Raw genomic sequence first — 22,265 nt, 5'->3', positions numbered from 1 at the left:
CTCTCCTATAGTAATGTGTGTGTCGCTCTCTCTCTCTCCTATAGTAATGTGTGTGTCGCTCTCTCTCTCTCTCTCCTATAGTAATGTGTGTGTGTAGCTCTCTCTCCTATAGTAATGTGTGTGTTTCTCTCTCCTATAGTAATAATGTGTGTGTGTGTCTCTCTCTCCTATAGTAATGTGTGTGTAGCTCTCTCTTATAGTAATGTGTGTGTGTAGCGCTCTCTCTCTCCTATAGTAACGTGTGTGTTTCTCTCTCCTATAGTAATAATGTGTGTGTGTGTCTCTCTCTCTCTCCTATAGTAATGTGTGTCTCTCTCTCTCTCTCCTATAGTAATGTGTGTCTCTCTCTCTCCTGTAGTAATGTGTGTCTCTCTCCTATAGTAATGTGTGTGTAGCTCTCTCTCCTATAGTAATGTGTGTGTGTAGCTCTCTCTCTTTCCTATAGTAATGTGTCTCTCTCTCCTGTAGTAATGTGTGTTGTCTCCAGTCTTCCACATCCATAGAGGGAGCCCCCCTCCCATCCTCTTTGGGTGACACTCTGTCCTCTCCTCACATCCCGTCTCCTCTGCTCTCCTTGTGTGGAATAGGGATCAGCCTTGTGACTGGGCTATCAGCCTTGGGCTGGACCGGCCTGTGCCCGGGAAGAGGGGGGATCATCCGGGCCGCCAGTGTTCGGAGTGACGTCACAGGGCCCGGAGTGTGAGCGGATGTATTGATGGATTCCAGGCCCGGCTATCATCGGGGGCTGGGGGGCGGCGGGAGCTCCAATAACATTGCCTATGGAGGGTCGGCCTCTAACTCCCCAGCCCTGACCGGAGCTCAGGCCCGCCGGAGGAAGCAACCGCCCCGGCCAGCGGACTTTAAACTCCAAGTCATTATCATCGGCTCCAGAGGAGTGGGCAAGACCAGCCTGATGGAGAGGTTCACCGACGACACCTTCTGTGAGGCGTGCAAGTCCACTGTGGGTAAGAGGGGGCGCTGTGTGTCCGGGGGGGGGGGTCAGTCTGGGGTGCTGGGTTAGAGAGGACCTCTGTGTGATCAGTCCTGGGGGGACACATGTAATCACAGTGTGGTGATCGGTGCAGAGTATGGGGGGGACACATGTAATCACAGTGTGGTGATCGGTGCAGAGTATGGGGGGGACACATGTAATCACAGTGTGGTGATCGGTGCAGAGTAAGGGGGGACACATGTAATCACAGTGTGGTGATCGGTGCAGAGTATGGGGGGGACACATGTAATCACAGTGTGGTGATCGGTGCAGAGTATGGGGGGGACACATGTAATCACAGTGTGGTGATCGGTGCAGAGTAAGGGGGGACACATGTAATCACAGTGTGATGATCGGTGCAGAGTAAGGGGGGGACACATGTAATCACAGTGTGGTGATTGGTGCAGAGTAAGGGGGGACACATGTAATCACAGTGTGGTGATCGGTGCAGAGTATGGGGGGGACACATGTAATCACAGTGTGGTGATCGGTGCAGAGTAAGGGGGGACACATGTAATCACAGTGTGGTGATCGGTGCAGAGTATGGGGGGGACACATGTAATCACAGTGTGGTGATCGGTGCAGAGTATGGGGGGACACATGTAATCACAGTGTGGTGATCGGTGCAGAGTATGGGGGGGACACATGTAATCACAGTGTGGTGATCGGCGCAGAGTAAGGGGGGACACATGTAATCACAGTGTGGTGATCGGTGCAGAGTAAGGGGGGACACATGTAATCACAGTGTGGTGATCGGTGCAGAGTATGGGGGGGACACATGTAATCACAGTGTGGTGATCGGTGCAGAGTAAGGGGGGACACATGTAATCACAGTGTGGTGATCGGTGCAGAGTATGGGGGGGACACATGTAATCACAGTGTGGTGATCGGTGCAGAGTAAGGGGGGACACATGTAATCACAGTGTGGTGATCGGTGCAGAGTATGGGGGGGACACATGTAATCACAGTGTGGTGATCGGTGCAGAGTATGGGGGGACACAAGTAATCACAGTGTGGTGATCGGCGCAGAGTATGGGGGGGACACATGTAATCACAGTGTGGTGATCGGTGCAGAGTATGGGGGGGACACATGTAATCACAGTGTGGTGATCGGTGCAGAGTATGGGGGGACACATGTAATCACAGTGTGGTGATCGGTGCAGAGTATGGGGGGGACACATGTAATCACAGTGTGGTGATCGGCGCAGAGTAAGGGGGGACACATGTAATCACAGTGTGGTGATCGGTGCAGAGTAAGGGGGGACACATGTAATCACAGTGTGGTGATCGGTGCAGAGTATGGGGGGGACACATGTAATCACAGTGTGGTGATCGGTGCAGAGTAAGGGGGGACACATGTAATCACAGTGTGGTGATCGGTGCAGAGTATGGGGGGGACACATGTAATCACAGTGTGGTGATCGGTGCAGAGTAAGGGGGGACACATGTAATCACAGTGTGGTGATCGGTGCAGAGTATGGGGGGGACACATGTAATCACAGTGTGGTGATCGGTGCAGAGTATGGGGGGGACACAAGTAATCACAGTGTGGTGATCGGCGCAGAGTATGGGGGGACACATGTAATCACAGTGTGGTGATCGGTGCAGAGTATGGGGGGACACAAGTAATCACAGTGTGGTGATCGGCGCAGAGTATGGGGGGACACATGTAATCACAGTGTGGTGATCGGCGCAGAGTAAGGGGGGACACATGTAATCACAGTGTGGTGATCGGTGCAGAGTAAGGGGGCACACATGTAATCACAGTGTGGTGATCGGTGCAGAGTATGGGGGGGACACATGTAATCACAGTGTGGTGATCGGTGCAGAGTATGGGGGGACACAAGTAATCACAGTGTGGTGATCGGCGCAGAGTATGGGGGGACACATGTAATCACAGTGTGGTGATCGGTGCAGAGTATGGGGGGACACAAGTAATCACAGTGTGGTGATCGGCGCAGAGTATGGGGGGACACATGTAATCACAGTGTGGTGATCGGCGCAGAGTAAGGGGGGACACATGTAATCACAGTGTGGTGATCGGTGCAGAGTAAGGGGGGACACATGTAATCACAGTGTGGTGATCGGTGCAGAGTAAGGGGGGATACATGTAATCACAGTGTGGTGATCGGCGCAGAGTATGGGGGGATACATGTAATCACAGTGTGGTGATCGGCGCAGAGTATGGGGGGATACATGTAATCACAGTGTGGTGATCGGCGCAGAGTATGGGGGGGACACATGTAATCACATTGTGGTGATCGGTGCAGAGTAAGGGGGGACACATGAAATCACAGTGTGGTGATCGGTGCAGAGTATGGGGGGGACACATGTAATCACATTGTGGTGATCGGTGCAGAGTAAGGGGGGACACATGTAATCACAGTGTGATGATCGGTGCAGAGTAAGGGGGGACACATGTAATCACAGTGTGGTGATCAGTCCAGAGTAAGGGGGGACACATGTAATCACAGTGTGGTGATCGATGCAGAGTAAGGGGGGACACATGTAATCACAGTGTGGTGATCGGTGCAGAGTAAGGGGGGACACATGTAATCACAGTGTGACGATCGGTGCAGAGTAAAGGGGGACACATGTAATCACAGTGTGATGCTCGGTGCAGAGTATGGGGGGGACACATGTAATCACAGTGTGGTGATCAGTGCAGAGTATGGGGGGGACACATGTAATCACAGTGTGGTGATCGGTGCAGAGTAAGGGGGGACACATGTAATCAGTGTGATGATCGGTGCAGAGTAAGGGGGGACACATGTAATCACAGTGTGGTGATCGGTGCAGAGTATGGGGGGACACATGTAATCACAGTGTGATGGTCGGTGCAGAGTAAGGGGGGACACATGTAATCACAGTGTGACGATCGGTGCAGAGTAAGGGGGGACACATGTAATCACAGTGTGGTGATCGGTGCAGAGTAAGGGGGGGACACATGTAATCACAGTGTGGTGATCGGTGCAGAGTAAGGGGGGGACACATGTAATCACAGTGTAGTGATCGGTGCAGAGTAAGGGGGGGACACATGTAATTACAGTGTGGTGATCGGTGCAGAGTAAGGGGGGACACATGTAATCACAGTGTGGTGATCGGTGCAGAGTAAGGGGGGGACACATGTAATTACAGTGTGGTGATCGGTGCAGAGTAAGGGGGGGACACATGTAATTACAGTGTGGTGATCGGTGCAGAGTAAGGGGGGACACATGTAATCACAGTGTGGTGATCGGTGCAGAGTAAGGGGGGACACATGTAATCGCAGTGTGGTGGGTAAGGAGGAGGTAGGGTAGGACACATGTAATGGATATAAAAAGTATACACACCCCTGTTAAAATGTCAGGTTTCTGTGATGTAAAAAAATGAGAGACGGATAAATAATTTCAGCACTTTTTCCACCTCTAATGTGACCTATAAACTGTACAACAAACTGAAATCGTTTAGTGGATGGGGGGGTAATATCTTCAGAATTAGGCAATCACATTCAAACTCATGTTGAATAGGAGTCAGTACACACCCGTCATAATTTAAAGTGCCTCTGATTAACCCCAAATAAAGTTCAGCTGTTCTAGTAGGTCTTTCCTGACATTTTCTTAGTTGCATCCTACACCGCAAAAGCTTCCAAAGCATCAGAAGGACCTCATTGTTTAAAGTTATCAGTCAGGAGAAGGGTACAAAATAGTTTCCAAGGCATTAGATATACCATGGAAGTTGGCAAAGAAAGCCATTATCAAGTGGAGAAAATCTGGCACAACAGTGACATTACCAAGTATTGGACATCCCTCCTAAATAGGTGAGAAGAAAACAGGTCTGGGAAGCTGAAGAGGCCTACAGCAACATTAAAGGAGCTGCAGGAATATCTGGCAAGTACTGGCTGTGTGGTACATGTGACATTAATCTCCCGTATTCTTCATATGTCTAGGCTATGGGGTAGAATGGCAAGATGGAAGCACTTTCTTATGAAGAAAAACATCCAAGCGCAGCTAAATTTTGCAAAAACACATCTGAAGTCTCCCAAGCGCATGTGGAAAATGTGTTCTGGTTAGAGCTGTACGATTATTCGCGAAAAGATCGCAATCTCGATACACACACACCCCGCAATCTCCAGGCTGGATGACCTGCGATTTTCGGGTGCGGCCATAGGAAAGTCCCCGGCTTTGGCCTAGCTCCGGAGTGGCGGCCATCTTGGTACACTCGGCATCGGCGGCTGTCTCGACAGGAAGTGACATTTCGTCGCCGCCATCTTGCTCCACCCCACACTCCTGCACAGTAATATTAGTGAGAAGGGGGCAAGCGGACATCTTGTTACACCCAACGGAGTTTTAGATTTCAGAGGTTTTTTTTTCAACACAAAACGGCGCTTATGTGCTTAAATACAGTGGCCCGGATTCAGATACGAGATACGATGGCGTATCTCTGAGTGCGGGCCGTCGTATCTATGCGACTGATTCAGAGAATCAGTTACGCATAGATTTCCCTAAGATCCGACCGGCGTAAGTGTCTTACACCGTCGTATCTTAGGCTGCATATTTACGCTGTCCGCTAGGTTGCGCTTCCGTATAGTTACGCAAGAAATATGCTAATTAGGTATTTACGCCGATTCAGAAACGTACGTCCCGCCGGCGCATTTTTTTACGTTAGGCTTTTTCCGGCGTAAAGTTACCCCTGCTATATGAGGCATAGCTAATGTTAAGTATGGACGTCGTTCCCATGCCGAGTTTTAAAAATAATACGCAGTTTGCGTAAGTCATTCGCGAATAGGGCTTTGCGTAAGTTACGTTCACGTCAAAACCATTGAGGCTTTGCGGCGTAATTTCGAGCATGCGCACTGGGATTTTTTCACAAACGGCGCGTGCGCCGTTCGTAAAAAACTTCAAATACATGGGGTAAATACATAAAACACGCCCACGTCATCCCCATTTGAATTAGGCGGGCTTACGCCGACACACATACGTTATGCCGCCGTAACTAAGGGCGCAAGTTCTTTCTGCATACGGAACTTGCGCCCTAAGTTACGGCGGCGTACCGTATGTGAGCTACGTTACGCCGCGCCGGCAGATACTGCAATGTATCTGAATCCGGCCCAGTATATGTAAATCTGACGGACTGTTTACATGTTACATTTTAAAAGCCGCAGCAAACCTGCTGACCTCACATGCTTGCTAATGTGACAGAACACCTCTGATTTTCATATTTAGTTAAATGTGAAAATCAGAGGTGTTCTTTCACATTAGGAAGCATGCAAGGTCAGCAGGTTTGCTGCGGCTTTTAAAATTTAACATGTAAACAGTCCGTCATATTTGCATATACTGTATTTAAGCACATAAGCTCCGTTTTGTGTTGAAATTTAACTTTTAAATAAATACATTTTTGAGAATCGTGATCTTCATTTTATGCAAAAGAATTGCGATTCTCATTTTTCCCAGAATCGTGCAGCTCTAGTTCTGGTCTGATGAAACCAAGGTTGAACTTTTTGGCCATGATTCCAAAAGATATGTTTGGTGCGAAAACACTGCACATCACCAAAAGAACACCGTGCCCACCGTGAAGCATGGTGGTGGCCGCATAATGCTTTGGGGCCGTTTTTCTTCAGCTGCAACAGGGGCCTTAGTCAAGAGTAATGAACAGTTCCAAATTACCAGTCAATATTGCCACAAAACCTTCAGGCTACTGCTAGAAAGCTGAACACGAAGAGGAACTTCACCTTTCAGAATGACAACGACCCAAAGCATACGTCCAAATCAACAAAGGAATGGCTTCACTAGAAGAAGAATAACATTTTGGAATGACCCAGACCTGAATCCAATTGAAAATCTGTAGGGTGACCTGAAGAGGGCTGTGCACAGGAGATGCCATCGCAATCTGACAGATTTGGAGTGTTTTTGCAAAGAAGAGTGGGCAAATATTGCCAAGTCAAGATGTGCCATGCTGATAGACTCATACCCAAAAGACCGAGTGTTGTAATAAAATCAAAAGGTGCTTCAACAAAGTATTAGGCTGCTTTCACATTGAGGCGTGCAGCCGCGGTGACGGTATAGCCGCGCTATTTGTAGCGCGGCTATACCGTCGTATTTACCGCGATATTCGGGCGCTAGAGGTGAGGTTTTTACCGCGGTATTACCGCGGTTTCCCATTGATTTCAATGGGAAGGCGCGGTATAGGAGCGGTGAACACACCGCTCCTATACCGCGGTAAAAATGCGGCCTTCGGGCTTTCACATTGAACACTACAGGGCAGGTTTTTTCATGCGGTATAGCAGCGCTATTTTTAGCGCTGTACCGCATGAAAAACGCCTCAATGTGAAAGGTGCCTTAGTTTAAGATATTTTATTTTTACTTTCCTCCACCTAAAAGATTTCAGTTTGTTGTACAGTTTATAGCTCACATTAAAAGTGGAAAAAGTTCTGAAATGATTTATCTTTTGTCTTATTTTTTTTTTTTTTTTTTTTTTTTACACCACGGAAACCTGACATTTTAACAGGGGTGTGTAGACTTTTTGTATAATCAGTGTGATGGGTGCTGGGTAAGGAGGAGGTAGGGTAGGATACGTTTTAGCACAGTGGGCTCTATTCACATGCGGTATTTGGGTCACTATCTTATGCAGTATTTACCTCAGAAGGCAAAAACACTCTGTAAATACTGCATGAAACAGCATTAAAGGAGTTGTAAACCCTTGTGTGTTTTCACCTTAATGCATAGGATGCAAACTTCTGGCAGTCACCGGCCCTCCTGAGCCCTGGAATTCACTGGGATAGATTGATGGCAGCGCATTAATTGTCTCACGCTGCTGTCAAATTCAATAACATAGGGGGCAGGGCTGAGTCCGTCATTCATGTCTATGGACGCAAATGCTGGACTCGGGAGTGCACCTGCAAGGTAACCCCCCAGGAGAGCGCTTCTGCCAGGGGGCGATCTGATGTGGGGAGGAGCCGCCGGGGGACCCGAGAAGTTGAGGATCGGGCCACTCTGTGCAAAACGAGCTGCACAGTGGAGGTAAGTATGACATGTTTGTTTTTTAAAAACAAAAAACAAAGCTTTACAACCACTTTAAAGGGGTTATAAAGGTTTGATTTTTATTTTCTAAATGGGTTCCTTTAAGCTAGTGCATTGTTGGTTCACTTACCCTTTCCTTTGATTTCCCTTCTAAATTGTTTTATTTCCTTTGTCTGAATTTCTCACTTCCTGTTCCTCCTCAGTAAGCTGTTCTGGCTGACTAACCCCCAGCCAGAACAGCTCGGATGATGGGGGCAAGCTTACTGAGGAGAAACAGGAAGTGAGAAATTCAGACAAAGAAAAAAAACATTGAGAAGGGAAATCGAAGGAAAAGGTAAGTGAACCAACAATGCACTAGCTTAAAGGAACCTATTTAGAAAATAAACAAACCTTAAGAGTCGGTTCACACAGCAGCGGCACGACTTTAGGGGGCGACTCTGCAAGTCGTCCTGAGGACGACTTCAGAGGCGATTTGCAAAACGACTTCTGTATAGAAGTCAATGCAGGTCGCCCCCAAAGTCGTACAAGAACCTTTTTCTAAGTCGGAGCGACTTGCGTCCTATTAGAACGGTTCCATTGCATTGAATGGGACGCGACACGACAGGCGGCTGAGCCCCAGTGTGAACCGGGTCTTACAACCCCTTTTAAAATGGAAGTAATGAAAAATGGAAGTAAACCCTTCATTACAACTTTCACCTACAGGTAAGCCTAGATTAAGGCTGACCTGTTGGTGTTTGCAATATCTCCTAAACCTACACGGTTTAGGAGATATTTTCCCAAAAAAATGCACCGCTGTCTACGGCGCATGCACACTGAGAATGCCGGTTTTCTGAATGAATAATGCCGGCTTTGACGGCTCCCGCGCACATGCGCGGAGTGACGTCATCGCCACTCCGCAAATCACAGCGCCGGAGCGAAGATACCCGCAAGTAACCTCCGGGAGATATGTCTGTGGCTGGAGGGGAAGATGAGGACGGCTTCGGGGGCTTTGATCTAAGGTAAGTAATGCATAATGAGCTAGTATGCTAGTCATACTAGCTCATTATGCCTTTGTCTTGCAGGTTTTTATTTAATTTTTTTAAATTTGGGGTTTACAACTGCTTTAAAGTCAATTCTGTATTTTTTCCTATCTTTGGCAAAACAAAAAAAACAGTGGTGATGACTCCAAAAAAAAAAAAACGTTCTCAAAAAATGATAAAAACAAACATAATTAGGGTTCAGTGTAGCATGACTGCACAGTTGTCATTAAAAGTGTGACAGCGCTGAAAGCTGACCTGGGCAGGAAGGGGGTGAAAGTGCCCGGTATTGAAGTGGTAAAGGTCTCATTGACACGTGGCACTGGCTGCCCTTCTGAAAGCGATCCATGGTGAATAATTTTTCAGAGGCACTTGACAGGGTGATATACCAGCTCCTCACTACCTGATTTAACCCTGTAAATGACGAACCACTGCCCCACAATCATGTGCATTGCACGCGGTTGCAGTGTGGCCCCATAGATTTGCATAAGAACTCATTAGGCGCCGTGTGGCAAGCTGATTAATTTTTGCTGCGACCGTGAAACACCACATCACCACAGCGACATGTGTACAGCCCTGAGCGGATAGATGATCGGGATGGGGCAGTAAGTAAGGCCTTATGCAGGTTTGGCCATCTCTCCTAGACACCTTTTCCCCTGGCAGTAGCATATTGGCAAAAAAAAAAACTCTTGACGCATGTAAACGTGTTAGGAACGTCAACCTCTTGGGTGTTTCCTTGGCCAAAATAATATAGTATTCTAGCTATTGAAATAAATGAACACTCAAGTGCTTGACATGCCTAAACATGGTTAAAATAGTTTTTTTCTGCCCAAAAACTGCTGCTCTTGGACATGCTGGCAATGGGTTTCTTTTTCTGCCTCTAACCTGTTGGCGCAGAGCGCACGCAAATACGCAGCCCCAGAGCGCCAATAGAGCTGTGCAGAGCGCGTGCACCACGCATGCTCCCGTCACAGTGACCAGTGTTTCATCAGATTGGGCGACCCATCAGAATTGGTAACGAAAGTGACGTTCCGTGGCCGCCATCTTACTACACCCTGCACTCGCCCACAGTAATTATAGAGTGGGAAGGCATCAAGCGGACATCTTGTTGCACCCACCGGAGTTTTGCATTTTACACTTATTTTGAACAGGAAACTGAGGTTATATAGTGAAATACAGTACTTACAACTTCTGTCTGACTGTTTAGATGTTGAATTTTAAAACATTCTGACAGGTCGCCTAGTCTGATGAAACACCGACGGCTAAATGAAACCCTCAGTTTTCTGATCATGTGACAGCCAGTCATTGCGGTCACCCTGCCTCCCATCATTCTAAAGGTTTTAAAGGGCCAGCGGGAGCCAAAGGGGTTAAACGCCTACGTATGCATGGGCACATAGGCTAAAATGCGGGGGGGGGGGGGGAGTTTAGAGGCAGAGAAAACATACCTATCGGTAGCATTAAAAACAATCGGTGGGAATGAGCCCTGAAAGTGCAGCTCATATGTGCAAAGCCTTATGCCGCGTACGCACGATAGTTTTTCGGCATGAAAAAAAACCACAAAGTTTTTCCAACTTCATCATTAAAAACGATGTTGCCCACACACCATTGTTTTTGAAAAATGATGAACAAAGCGCGGTGACGTACAACACGTACGACGGCACTCTAAAGGGGAAGTTCTATTCGCCTTTGGGCTGCTTTAGCTGGTTCCGTGTTAGTAAAAGACGATTCGCGCTTTTTTTGTCTGTTACAGCGTGATGAATGTGCTTACTCCATTATGAACGGTAGTTTTACCTGAACGAGCGCTCCCGTCTCATAACTTGCTTCTGGGCATGCACGGGTTTAAAACATCGTTTTTGCCCACACACGATCATTTTTAACAACACGAAAAACGACATTTTAAAAAACGACGTGAAAAAATGCAGCATGTTCGATTTTTTTTTTTTTTTTTCGTTTTTCAGAAGCCGAAAAACGATGTGAAGCCCACACACGATCATGTTTTTTTTCATGCTGAAAAACGATCGTGTGTACGCGGCATTACTGATACTAAAATCCTTCACCAAACCTAGGAACTATGGCGCCGGCCTTGGCATGTGTGAAGTCTCGCATAGGAAGTATGCTGAGCCATTCTATAGAGGCCGCTTCAGCTGAAGGTCACGGTCTATTTTGTTGTGAGGTTACAGCTGCGATTTGATCCTATCGATATAGAATCTGAGCTGTCAAAGCACAGCTGTCTTCTTGATCCCATCCCCCACCCTGTTACAAGACTCGTCTGTCAGTCAGCCCCACTGGCATTGAATGCCAAGCTACAGAGCAGTTTGCCGCACTTGTCCTCGCCCGAGTTGTTATCCTAAAATAATGGCGTTTATGACTAGTTCATTTTCAGATGCCTTGTTGTTGAAAAGTTCTGAATTGCCATTGTAATATTTTCCGGTGGGTTTAATTAGACCTGTGATCACAGGTTAGAATGCGATGAGTGAAAATGTGCGTGTCTAATGTAAAGGGTGAGAATCTGGGAGGTGGCGTCTTCGTATATCCGTGTGATATTTCATAAGACACCTTGCAGGAATAGTCTGATGGTGAGAGAGTTTGGAAAAATACACGCTGTAAGGCATCTGCAGTGTCCTCAGAGGGTGCTGGGAATGTTTTCTGTAGGCCAGGCCCATCCTGCTTTTGTGACTCGACAGATAAGTTGGGGGGGGGGGGAGTGTTGATGCTCAACAAGTGCAGAACACATGTTCAGAGAGCACGGCTCGTAGAATTTCCATCCCTGGATCATACAGGATTATTGACTTGTGTTCCCTCGTTGTACTGACACCTGTTTATTCCACCAGGACAAGTATGGAAAACATTCAAGTTCAATTCCAACCAGATCACAGCTAAAATACATAGAAATACACCGTTTAGGCTTGTCTTTACACTTGCAGTTGGGGGATGGTACAAACACGTGGTTGAGCTGCATTTTTCTACCCCCAAAGGGGTTGTAAAGGTTTGTTTTTTATTTTCTAAATAGGTTCCTTTAAAGCGGAGTTCCACCTAAAAATGGAACTTCCGCTTAACCCACTCCTCGCACCCTTACATGCCACATTTGGCATGTAATTTTTTGGGGGGGGGAGTGGGGGCTTCAGGAGAAGGGGACTTCCTGTCAAGGCGACTAGCTTAATCGCCTTTTCACAGCCCCTCCCTGTAGGCGAGCGCCTGTCCAATCAGACAGCGCCGCTCGCGCATGCGCAGTGCCGCTCGCGCATGCGCAGTGGGTGGCCGGCCGTGAAGCCGAAAGCTGTCCCTGCCGGGTGCCCACACTAGGAATGAAGACGCCGGCGAGGAGCGGAGCGTCGCTGGAGCCGTGGAGCAGGTAAGTGTCTGTTTATTAAAAGCCAGCAGCTACACTTTTTGTAGCTGCTGACTTTTAATAAACTTAAAAAAAGGCTGGAAAACCCCTTTAAGCTAGTGCATTGTTGGTTCACTTACCTTTTCCTTCGATTTCCCTTCTAAATGTTTTTTGTCTTTGTCTGAATTTCTGTGAACACAGCGCCTCCCCGCAGGGATGTAGTCCCAAGGGAGGGGGCGAGCACGCTGACTAACCCCCAGTCAGAAGGCTCAGATGAAGGGGGCAAGCTTACTGAGAAGAAACAGGAAGTGAGAAATTCAGACAAAGGGGAAAAAAACATTTAGAAGGGAAATCTAAGGAAAAGGTAAGTGAACCAACAATGCGCTAGCTTAAAGGAAACTATTTAGAAAATAAATAATGAACCTTTAGCACCCCTTTAAACTGCTGTAAAGGCAGCAGATAGGTGCACAGTATACATGCCATGGTGGGAAATAACAATCCCTCTGTTGTGTTCAGCCGACAGTACTGTCTGTCAAATGTGACCCACTCAAGTGAATGGGGGCACCTTGCAACCACGTTCAATGCATGCAGTTAGGGCATCAGTGTTGTGGTGTTTTAAGAGTCAAAGCAGGAGGTGAGTAGACATCATAATCCAGAAAAATGTGTATATTCAGGGTGCTCCAAGCATTTGAATCCTGACAGATAAAGTCTGTGTTGGAGAGGGTAGCAAATCTTCACACACTTTAGGCAGCACTCAGGGAGACAAGCCATCTCTAATGGAAACAGAAAAACAAACAAGCGCCTCTAAGTGCAGAAGTATAAAAGTTTTAATATCCCCTAAAGGGGTTAAAAACACTTACAAGAAAGTGTATGAAACAGGCATTTAGCAGGTAAGTGCATCCAGGAGATGTTCCAGTGGCAGGGCAGTCCCAGTCTGTGATGGTAAAGCTTCCAGGGAAGTCCACGAGATAACAACCGACTTGTGCTGTGAATGTTCAGAGGACACAATCACGCTGGAGCATGGGGATGATGTCAGAGGAAGCGAGACAGAAACCAGCATGGAACACAAACAGGAAGTGTGTCTTAGAGGTGGGACGCGTTTCGGAACAGCTCATTTGTTCCTTCTTAAGCCAGTGACCTGGTCACTCAGCAGCTTGTTGCGAGACTAAGACGGCCATCAGTCCAGGCACCTTGTGGATCCAGACTTCCAGAGTCGGGATGACACACTGCCTGGACTGATTCCAGTGACGTCGGTGGAGAGCGAATTTCAGACCGCTCTCTGCTGAAAACGGGTCACAGGAGTGCAAAACGAGTTGCGCTCCTATGACCCATAGGAGAAGCCCAGCCTAAAAAGCTCAGGCTGGACTTCTCCTTTTAAAGGAAAAGTATAGCCAAAGCTCGTTTTGGCTGGGCTACTCCTATGGGTCCAATTTGTTTTGCACTCCTGTGACCCCTTTTCAGCAGACAGCGGGCTGGAGTCACCAATATCGTCGTGACAATAAAATTTGGATCTGCCATGTGCCTGGACTGACACCCTTATCAACCTCTCAGCGAGGCGCTGAGACCCTGAGCCGGCCACTCCGCTCCCTTCCACGGCTCAGCACTCCAGTGGGATTGCTTCGTTCTCAGTGAAGAGGCCCCGGGGAAAAGATGCAGCATCTGGGGGGATAATTTTTCTTTTTAAGGCTCAATTCACTCTGCCATGACTTATGATCCAACTTGTGAGACCACAAGTCGCATGACATGTGAAATGTTGACCATGTTAGTCAATGATGGCTGTCTTAATTGGCACTACTGAAGTCGCTCCAACTTTGGAAAAGGTTCCTGTGCTACATTAACCACTTAATCCCCGGACCATATTGCTGCCCCTAAGACCAGAGCACTTTTTGCGATTCGGGACTGCGTCGCTTTAACTGACAATTGCGCGGTCGTGCGACATGGCTCCCAAACAAAATTGGCGTCCTTTTTTTCCCACAAATAGAGCTTTCTTTTGGTGGTATTTGATCACCTCTGCAGTTTTTATTTTTTGCGCTATAAACAAAAATGGAGCGACAATTTTGAAAAAAATTAATATTTTTTACTTTTTGCTGTAATAAATATCCCCCAAAAATCCCCTCAGTTTAGGACAATAGGTATTCTTCTACATATTTTTCGTAACAAAAAAAATCGCAATAAGCGTTTATTGATTGGTTTGCGCAAAAGTTATAGTGTTTACAAAATAGGGGGTATTTTTATGTAATTTTTATTAATATATTTTTTTTACTAGTAATGGCGGCGATCAGCGTTTTTTTTTTTTTTTTCGGTACTGCGACATTATGGCGGACACTTCGGACACTTTTGACACATTTTTGGGACGATTGGCATTTTTATAGCGATCAGTGCTATAAAAATGCATTGGATTACTATAAAAATGCCACTGGCAGTGAAGGGGTTAACACTAGGGGGCAAGGGAAGGGGTTAAGTATGTTCCCTGGGTGTGTTCTTACTGTGGGGGGGGTGGCCTCACTAGGGGAAACACTGATCCTCTGTTCATACATTGTATGAACAGAGAATCAGCGTTTCCCCCCCTGACAGGACCGGGAGCTGTGTGTTTACACACACAGCTCCCGTTCCCCGCTCTGTAACGAGCAATCGCAGGTGCCCGGCGGCGATCGCGCCCGCCGGGCACCCGCACGGGAATCACGGACGAGCGGGCGGCGCGCACGCGCCCCTAGTGGCCACTAAAAGAGCCGACGTATAGCTACGGGCTCTCGCCCAGGAGAGCCGACCTGCCGCCGTAGAATGACGGCGGCTGGTCGGCAACTAGTTAAAGCAGACCTTCAGTCATTTTTTTTCAACTTTCCATCTTTTAAATCTTCTGCTCTTGTTGTTTTAACTTTGGATAGTAAAACATTTTTTTTTCTGCCAGTAAATACCTTATACAGCCCACTTCCTGTTTCTTGTCTGGTCATTGGCCTAAGCTTATGACATCATGCTCAGCTCTATAGACTTGTGCCCATAGACTTTATTGGAAGTTGCCTCCAAGTCGGATTCTCATCTATATTGATGTGATTTGGATCTGACCTTACAGGAAGATCAGCCAGATGTTCCTGAAAGTCGCTTCTAAATTTGCATTATAGTAGAAGGTTGCCTGGCAAAGTCGCACGACTATCAGCTAGTAGTACTGTGAATTGAGCCTTGGAGCTCATTTACACAAGTGCTTAGCCCTATAGAGTGAAAAGTCATTTGTTTACTTTTCTGTCCTCGCACTAAGCTGCACAGCCCATATTGGTGACCCACACAGCCAAATTTGACAAGTATGTCAAATATCAAGTATGCTTGTGCATCCAAGGCCATTCACCTGTCCCTGCGTTCCCATCAAACTCGTCTGGGTGGGTGAATCGGTACAACCGATGCCTGTGTAATCACTAATGTGGTCTGTCTGTACACAGCTCAGCATTAGGACACAAAAGTAAACAAAGGGCTCCTCATGCTGTACAGGGCTGAGCACCCATGTGAATAAGACCTAACCTGTTAAAATATATGTTCTGTTACCTTTGTGATCCACATACCCCATTGCACCTTTTTTTTATTGCGTCTAAGAAATACAGTGCTTTCATTCCCTTGCCCCAGCCTGCTGGCCAAGCAGTAGCACATTGACTGACAGGTTTATGTCTATGCTTGTATTCGGTGTTAGACCGACAGCACTATAAATAAGGAAGGCAAGATCAGGGGTCTCCAAACTGCAGCCTGAGAGCCGGATGCAGCCCCTTGCTAGCCTTTATCTGGCCCTCGGGGCACTATTTCCCCCCCCCCCCCCCCAATCGACACCAAAAATGGAGCACTACAGTATTTCTTCCACTGATATTCCAATAATGGGGAACTACTTCCCCCCTTCCACTGACCACCAACACCGAGGCCATGTTTATTCTCACTGATGCTGGGCCTGGGGTATTTTCTACCCCCACTGACCACAATCCGGCACCCCTTGCTTGTAAAAGCAATCCAGTAGCTAGTTAGCCGCTAGGATTTCTTTTACAAGAGAGCCAACCATTGGCAGCTGCAGCTATTATCCCGATATAATCACTTGAAGTCCAGGGATGTATTGGGTACGTGACTGGTTGGCAAAAAGTGCTAGCAGGAGTTTGGCTTTAATTTGTTGTCAACTAGTGCATCAAATACCATCCTCTCCCCAGACTGACAGTGCTGCTGCATGAAGATGTCTCCATCTCTCCTAGTCTTAGTGGAGACAACCCAAGACTGGAAGTGTGTAACTGGCCAAATCACCAGGTGAAAATAAGAGCCGGTTCACACAGGGGCGACTTGGGATCCGGCTTGAAGTCACCCCAAGTCGTGCGGTTGAGAAAGTCAATGGAAGTTGTACCGATTCACCCACCCGAGTAAAAAAAAAAAAAATGCAGCCACCACATAAAGACTGGTAATGAGAAATATATTAAATTTTTGGGTTTAGTACTGCTTTCAATTGTTGGTAATTTGAGTTGTCAAAACTCATCTACCGTATATACTTGAGTATAAGCCGAGGCACCTAATTTTACCACAAAAAACTGGGAAAACGTATTGACTCGAGTATAAGCCTAGGGTGTCCATCTGCATGCCTCACTGGGCCTGATTCCCAAAAAAGCTGCCTAACTTAAGTTTCAGCAGTTAAGTTACACTGACTTAAAATTTCTACCTAAGTGCCTGATCCACAAAGCACTTACCTAGAAATTTCAGGCCGTGTAACTTAAGTGCCGCCGTCGCAAGGCGGTCCTCCTCTCCGGGGGGGCGTTTAAAATTTAAATGAGGCGCGCTCCCGCGCCGGCCGTACTGCGCATGCGTGTGACGTAATTTTCCCGACGTGCAGCGCGCGAACGTAATTGACGCCGGGCGGCTTTGTGGATTGCGACGGGACACTAAAGTTGCGACGGGTGAAAAAAAATATACGCGCCGGGAAAACAAATAATTATAAAAAAAAATGACAGCGTCGCTCAGCATGCATTCCTGAGAGGGAGAACTCCATGCCAATTTTCAAAGAAAAAACCGGCATGGGTTCCCCCCCCAGGAGCATACCAGGCCCTTAGGTCTGGTATGGGTTGTAAGGAGACCCCCCCACGCCGAAAAATCGACGTAGGGGGGTCCCCCTACAATCCATACCAGACCCGTATCCAAAGCACGCTACCCGGCCGGTCAGGAATGGGAGTGGGGACGAGCGAGCGCCCCCCCCTCCTGAGCCGTGCCAGGCCGCATGCCCTCAACATGGGGGGGTTGGGTGCTCTGGGGCAGGGGGGCGCACTGCGGGCCCCCCCACCCCAGAGCACCCTGTCCCCATGTTGATGAGGACAGGACCTCTTCCCGACAACCCTTGCCGTTGGTTGTCGGGGTCTGCGGGCAGGGGCTTATCGGAATCTGGGAGTCCCCTCAAATAAGGGGGCCCCCAGATACCGGCCCCCCACCCTAAGTGAATGGATATGGGGTACATCGTACCCCTACCCATTCACCTGGAGGCAAAAAGTTAAAGTTATTAAACACACAACACAAGGGTTTTTAAAATAATTTATTATTCTGCTCCGGAGGCCCCCCCTGTCTTCTTTATTAGCTCTAATACCAGGGGGGGCTTCTTCTTCCGCTCTCCGGGGGTCTTCTCCGCTCTCCGGGGGGGGGGGCTTCTTCTTCCGCTCTCCGGGGGGGGGCTTCTCCGGACTCCGGGGGGCTTCTTCCATCTTCTCCCCTCTTCCGCTGTTGACTCGGCGAACCCCGGTTCTTCTGCAGCTGTCCGGTGCCTTCTCCTTCAGCGCTGGCTGCCTGCTATCTTTGTGTGTTAGCTCAATTACTAGCAGGCAGCCAACGCGGTCTTCTGTGACGTCAGGTTCTTCTCTTCTGTTCTTCTCCCCTCTTCCGATGTTGACTCGTCGCCTCTTTTCACTGCAATGATGGAAGCGTGCCTTGCATCCCATTTATATAGGCATCACCGTCCCATCATGCTCCGGCAGGTACCCACGTGGTGGGTGCCTACCCACGTGCACCCACCACGTGGGTACCTACCAGAGCTTGATGGGACGGTGATGCCTATATAAATGGGATGCAAGGCGCGCTTCCATCATTGCAGTGACAAGAGGCGACGAGGCAACATCGGAAGAGGGGAGAAGAACAGAAGAGAAGAAGGTGACGTCACAGAAAACCGCGCTGGCTGCCTGTTAGTAATTGAGCTAACACACAAAGATAGCAGGCAGCCAGCGCTGAAGAAGAAGGCACCGGACAGCTGCAGAAGAACCGGGGTTCGCCGAGTCAACAGCGGAGAGCGGCGAAGATAGAAGAAGACCCCCGGAGAGCGGAGAAGACCCCCCCCCCCGGAGAGCGGAAGAAGAAACCCCCCCCCGGAGAGCGGAGAAGACCCCCGGAGAGCGGAAGAAGCCCCCCCTGGTATTAGAGCTAATAAAGAAGACAGGGGGGCCTCCGGAGCAGAATAATAAATTATTTTAAAAACCCTTGTGTTGTGTGTTTAATAACTTTAACTTTTTGCCTCCAGGTGAATGGGTAGGGGTACGATGTACCCCATATCCATTCACTTAGGGTGGGGGGCCGGTATCTGGGGGCCCCCTTATTTGAGGGGACTCCCAGATTCCGATAAGCCCCCCGCCCGCAGACCCCGACAACCAACGGCAAGGGTTGTCGGGAAGAGGTCCTGTCCTCATCAACATGGGGACAGGGTGCTCTGGGGTGGGGGGGCCCGCAGTGCGCCCCCCTGCCCCAGAGCACCCAACCCCCCCATGTTGAGGGCATGCGGCCTGGCACGGCTCAGGAGGGGGGGGGCGCTCGCTCGTCCCCACTCCCATTCCTGACCGACCGGGTAGCGTGCTTTGGATACGGGTCTGGTATGGATTGTAGGGGGACCCCTACGTCGAATTTTCGGCGTAGGGGGGGTCTCCTTACAACCCATACCAGACCTAAGGGCCTGGTATGCTCCTGGGGGGGAACCCATGCCGGTTTTGAATTTAAAAATTGCCGTGGAGTTCTCCCTCAGGAATGCATACCAAATGCCGTCGCTTGAATGGGCCTTTACAAGGTGTGACTAACTTTCCACATTGTAAAACCAGCCCTAGTTTTGCGCAAGCAAATTCGAAACTTACGCAGAAATCACAGTGCTGAAAAGCGTTGTGTATCTGCTTAAGTCCTCATTTGCATACTCAAAGCTGCATTTCCATGAGAAATGCCCCCAGCGGCGGATGCGGTACTGCATCCTAAAATCTGACTGTGTAAGTGTCTTACACCTGTCAGATTTTCTGCCTAACTTTGGAAAAAGCCTTTTGAGGATCGTTTCCAAAGTTAGGCACAGACTGAACAGCAGTTACGCCTGCGTATCTCTTTTGGGAATCAGGCCCACTGTGTCCATGACTAGACTGACGTTTAACATGGGAGTCTATGGAAGGGGTGCCCGGCTTTGAAAAATCGGTGCTCCCCGGCTGTAGGTCCCCCGAACAAAAAACTTTGCACACTTGTAGAGGAGGAGTGGGGCTACATGTGTGGCAAGTTTGGGATCCAGGGGACCTACGGCCGGCCGGTACTGGGTCCCCAAAGTACGGTAGATCGGGCACAAAAAGGTGACTCGAGTATAAGCCAAGGGGGGCATTTTCAGCACAAAGTGCTGAAAAACTTGGCTTATACTCGAGTATATACGATAAATAAATTCAGTACAGATGGAGGAAAGAAAATGAATCTTAAACAGTTCAGTTATTCAATGGCAATCACTGGCCATGACTGTCTAAATTCCAGCACCATGAAAAGTAGTTTCTGTTGTACTGTAGCAGCTCAGAACTAGCAGGCTAATAATAGAATAGCAGCACTGTGTTTGGTAAGTTCCCCCTTGTAATGTAAATCCACAAGCAGAACAAATGAGAAAGATTTTGAATACAAAAATGAGCCCAAAACATTGACTTTAAGAAGTGTAGAATGCAATGTGAAACACGTTATATGTGTGTTTATTTATTTTTTCCTTTCCTCTGCATAAATTGAGGATTTAGGTTTTTGCATTTAATTTTGTGTTTTAGTTGAACTTAAAACGATTTGCATTAGGGTGAAAAACCTTGAGACTTTACAGCTCCTTTTAATAGAAATTTATTTTCTCTTATCGTCCATGGACGGACACAGCTCCTTAAATCTTGACAAGTGGGTTATGTTCCCTGTTTACAGGAAAGGACTAGGCAGAAACATGTTAGATAATTAAATACATGTTACATTAACAGAGTTTAACAGCCCCGCCCAGGGGGCGGTCCCTCCAGACATAACCCTCACTGCAGCTTGCAGCCTCAGTTTCGTTCTGCCTAGCAAAGGAGAAGGACGTATGGCTCCCTTTGGGCCCAGCGCCCTGAGGAAAAATGTTATTTTATTTTACTTTTTCTTTAAGAATCTTCTTTCAACTGTCGGCTGAGAGACAGGCTGGATAATATAGATCCTTGTAGTCTACTCAGTCTGACCAGCAAGCGTGGGCACACCTTTGCAAAGAGGGTGGGTCTGTCACGCCATACCCCATGACTCCTGGGGTGGCCGGTGAGCTTTGCTCCGAGGTCCACATATGACTAGGCTATGGTGTTGTCTCACTCACAGTGGACCGGGCCGACAGCTACCTCCATTGCGGTTGAAGTTCTGTCAGGAATGCGTCAGCGAGTCCTTGCTCGGACGGGTAAGTACAGTCCTTCCCTCTTTGGTGGGTTGGTACGGCTGGGAATTCCTGGGGTCCTCTTCTCCCTTCCCTGCTCTTTTTCTGTTGCTGCATTGCTAACATTGCCACTGTCAGGGGGCCTTCCTGAGGGGACTGTGTTATCTGGCCTGTGTTTTTTTCTTTTTTGTATGGGGCTTTCCTGTGAGGGGTTTTTCACTGTTAAAAATCCATAGGAGACTTTTCCTGTTTAAACGGGGCATTTTGCCACCATTTAGCACACAGGTCCCTGCAGATGCCGCACAGTTACCTCACGGTTCTTTTTCCCCAAAAAAGTGCGCTTGTAAGACCGCTGCGCAAATACGGTGTGACATAAAGTATTGCAATGACCGCCATTTTTTTCTCTAGGGTGTTAGAATAAAAAAATATACATAATGTTTGGGGGTTCTAATTAGAGGGAAGGAGATATCAGTGAAAACAGTAATAAAAAAAAAAAAAAAAAAACACACATTAGAACTGCTGTTTTACTTGTAATGCCAACAGCCACCACCAGATGGCGCCAGGTCACAGAAGCAAGCTTGGGCCTTCACAAGGCTGCAAAGCCGCAGCCTAAATTACCGGCCGCCGCGATCGCGCGGCGGTGGGGGCGCACGGAGACACAGGATCCTGTGCCTCAGTGCGCCCCCACCTTCCCCGCGACGGTTGGTAATTGAGGCCGTGGCCTCGATTACCGGCGGGCGCCAGGTCACAATTTCTTGTCGCAATTGCGACCTGGCGCCCGGATTTTGTCGAGCCCTGAGCGCAGCCATTGGCTCTCTCTGCAGTCGATCAAATCCAAAGACGCGGCCGCCGGGGGGAAAAGTCCTGCATTCGGCGACTATGGACGCCAAATGCTGGGCACGGGAGCGCGCCCGCAAGGTAATGCCCTGGAAGAGCGCTTCTCCTAGTGGGTTATCTGATGCGGGGAGCTGCTGCATGAGCCGCTGGGGGACCCCAGAAGATGTTGTTCGGGGGCGGCTCTGTGCAAAACGAACTGGACAGTGGAGATGTGTGTGTGTGTGTGTGTTTTTTTCTTTTTTTAACCCTTTACTTTAACCGCTTTAATACCAGACCCTTTTACCCCCTTCCTAGACAGGCCGATTTTCAGATTTCAGCACTGTTGCACTTTGAATGAAAATTGTGCGATCGTGTAACACTGTACCCATAAGACATTTTTATCATTTTTTTCACACAAGTAGAGCTTTCTATTGGTGGTAACCCCAACTTTACTCACCTGAGCCATTCGTTCGCTCTTCCTTTC

The 22,265-nt window shown here is 48.3% G+C and overlaps 1 protein-coding gene across 1 annotated transcript in view; it reads left to right on the top strand.

The window, feature by feature from the left end:
• The first annotated feature begins 497 nt into the window (after positions 1-497).
• RAB12 (RAB12, member RAS oncogene family) overlaps positions 498-22,265 on the top strand; it is a 45,745-nt gene continuing 23,977 nt past the window's right edge. The window contains exon 1 of the mRNA XM_040353977.1: positions 498-965. Within this exon, the coding sequence (XP_040209911.1) occupies positions 716-965 (250 nt within the window). The 5' untranslated portion in view covers positions 498-715. The remainder of the gene's footprint in view (positions 966-22,265) is intronic.

Source organism: Rana temporaria, chromosome 5 (genome assembly GCF_905171775.1).
Source record: "Rana temporaria chromosome 5, aRanTem1.1, whole genome shotgun sequence".
NCBI classification, from domain to species: domain Eukaryota; kingdom Metazoa; phylum Chordata; class Amphibia; order Anura; family Ranidae; genus Rana; species Rana temporaria.
Note: the sequence above shows the minus strand (reverse complement) of the source record. Positions and strands in the feature narration are given on the sequence as shown.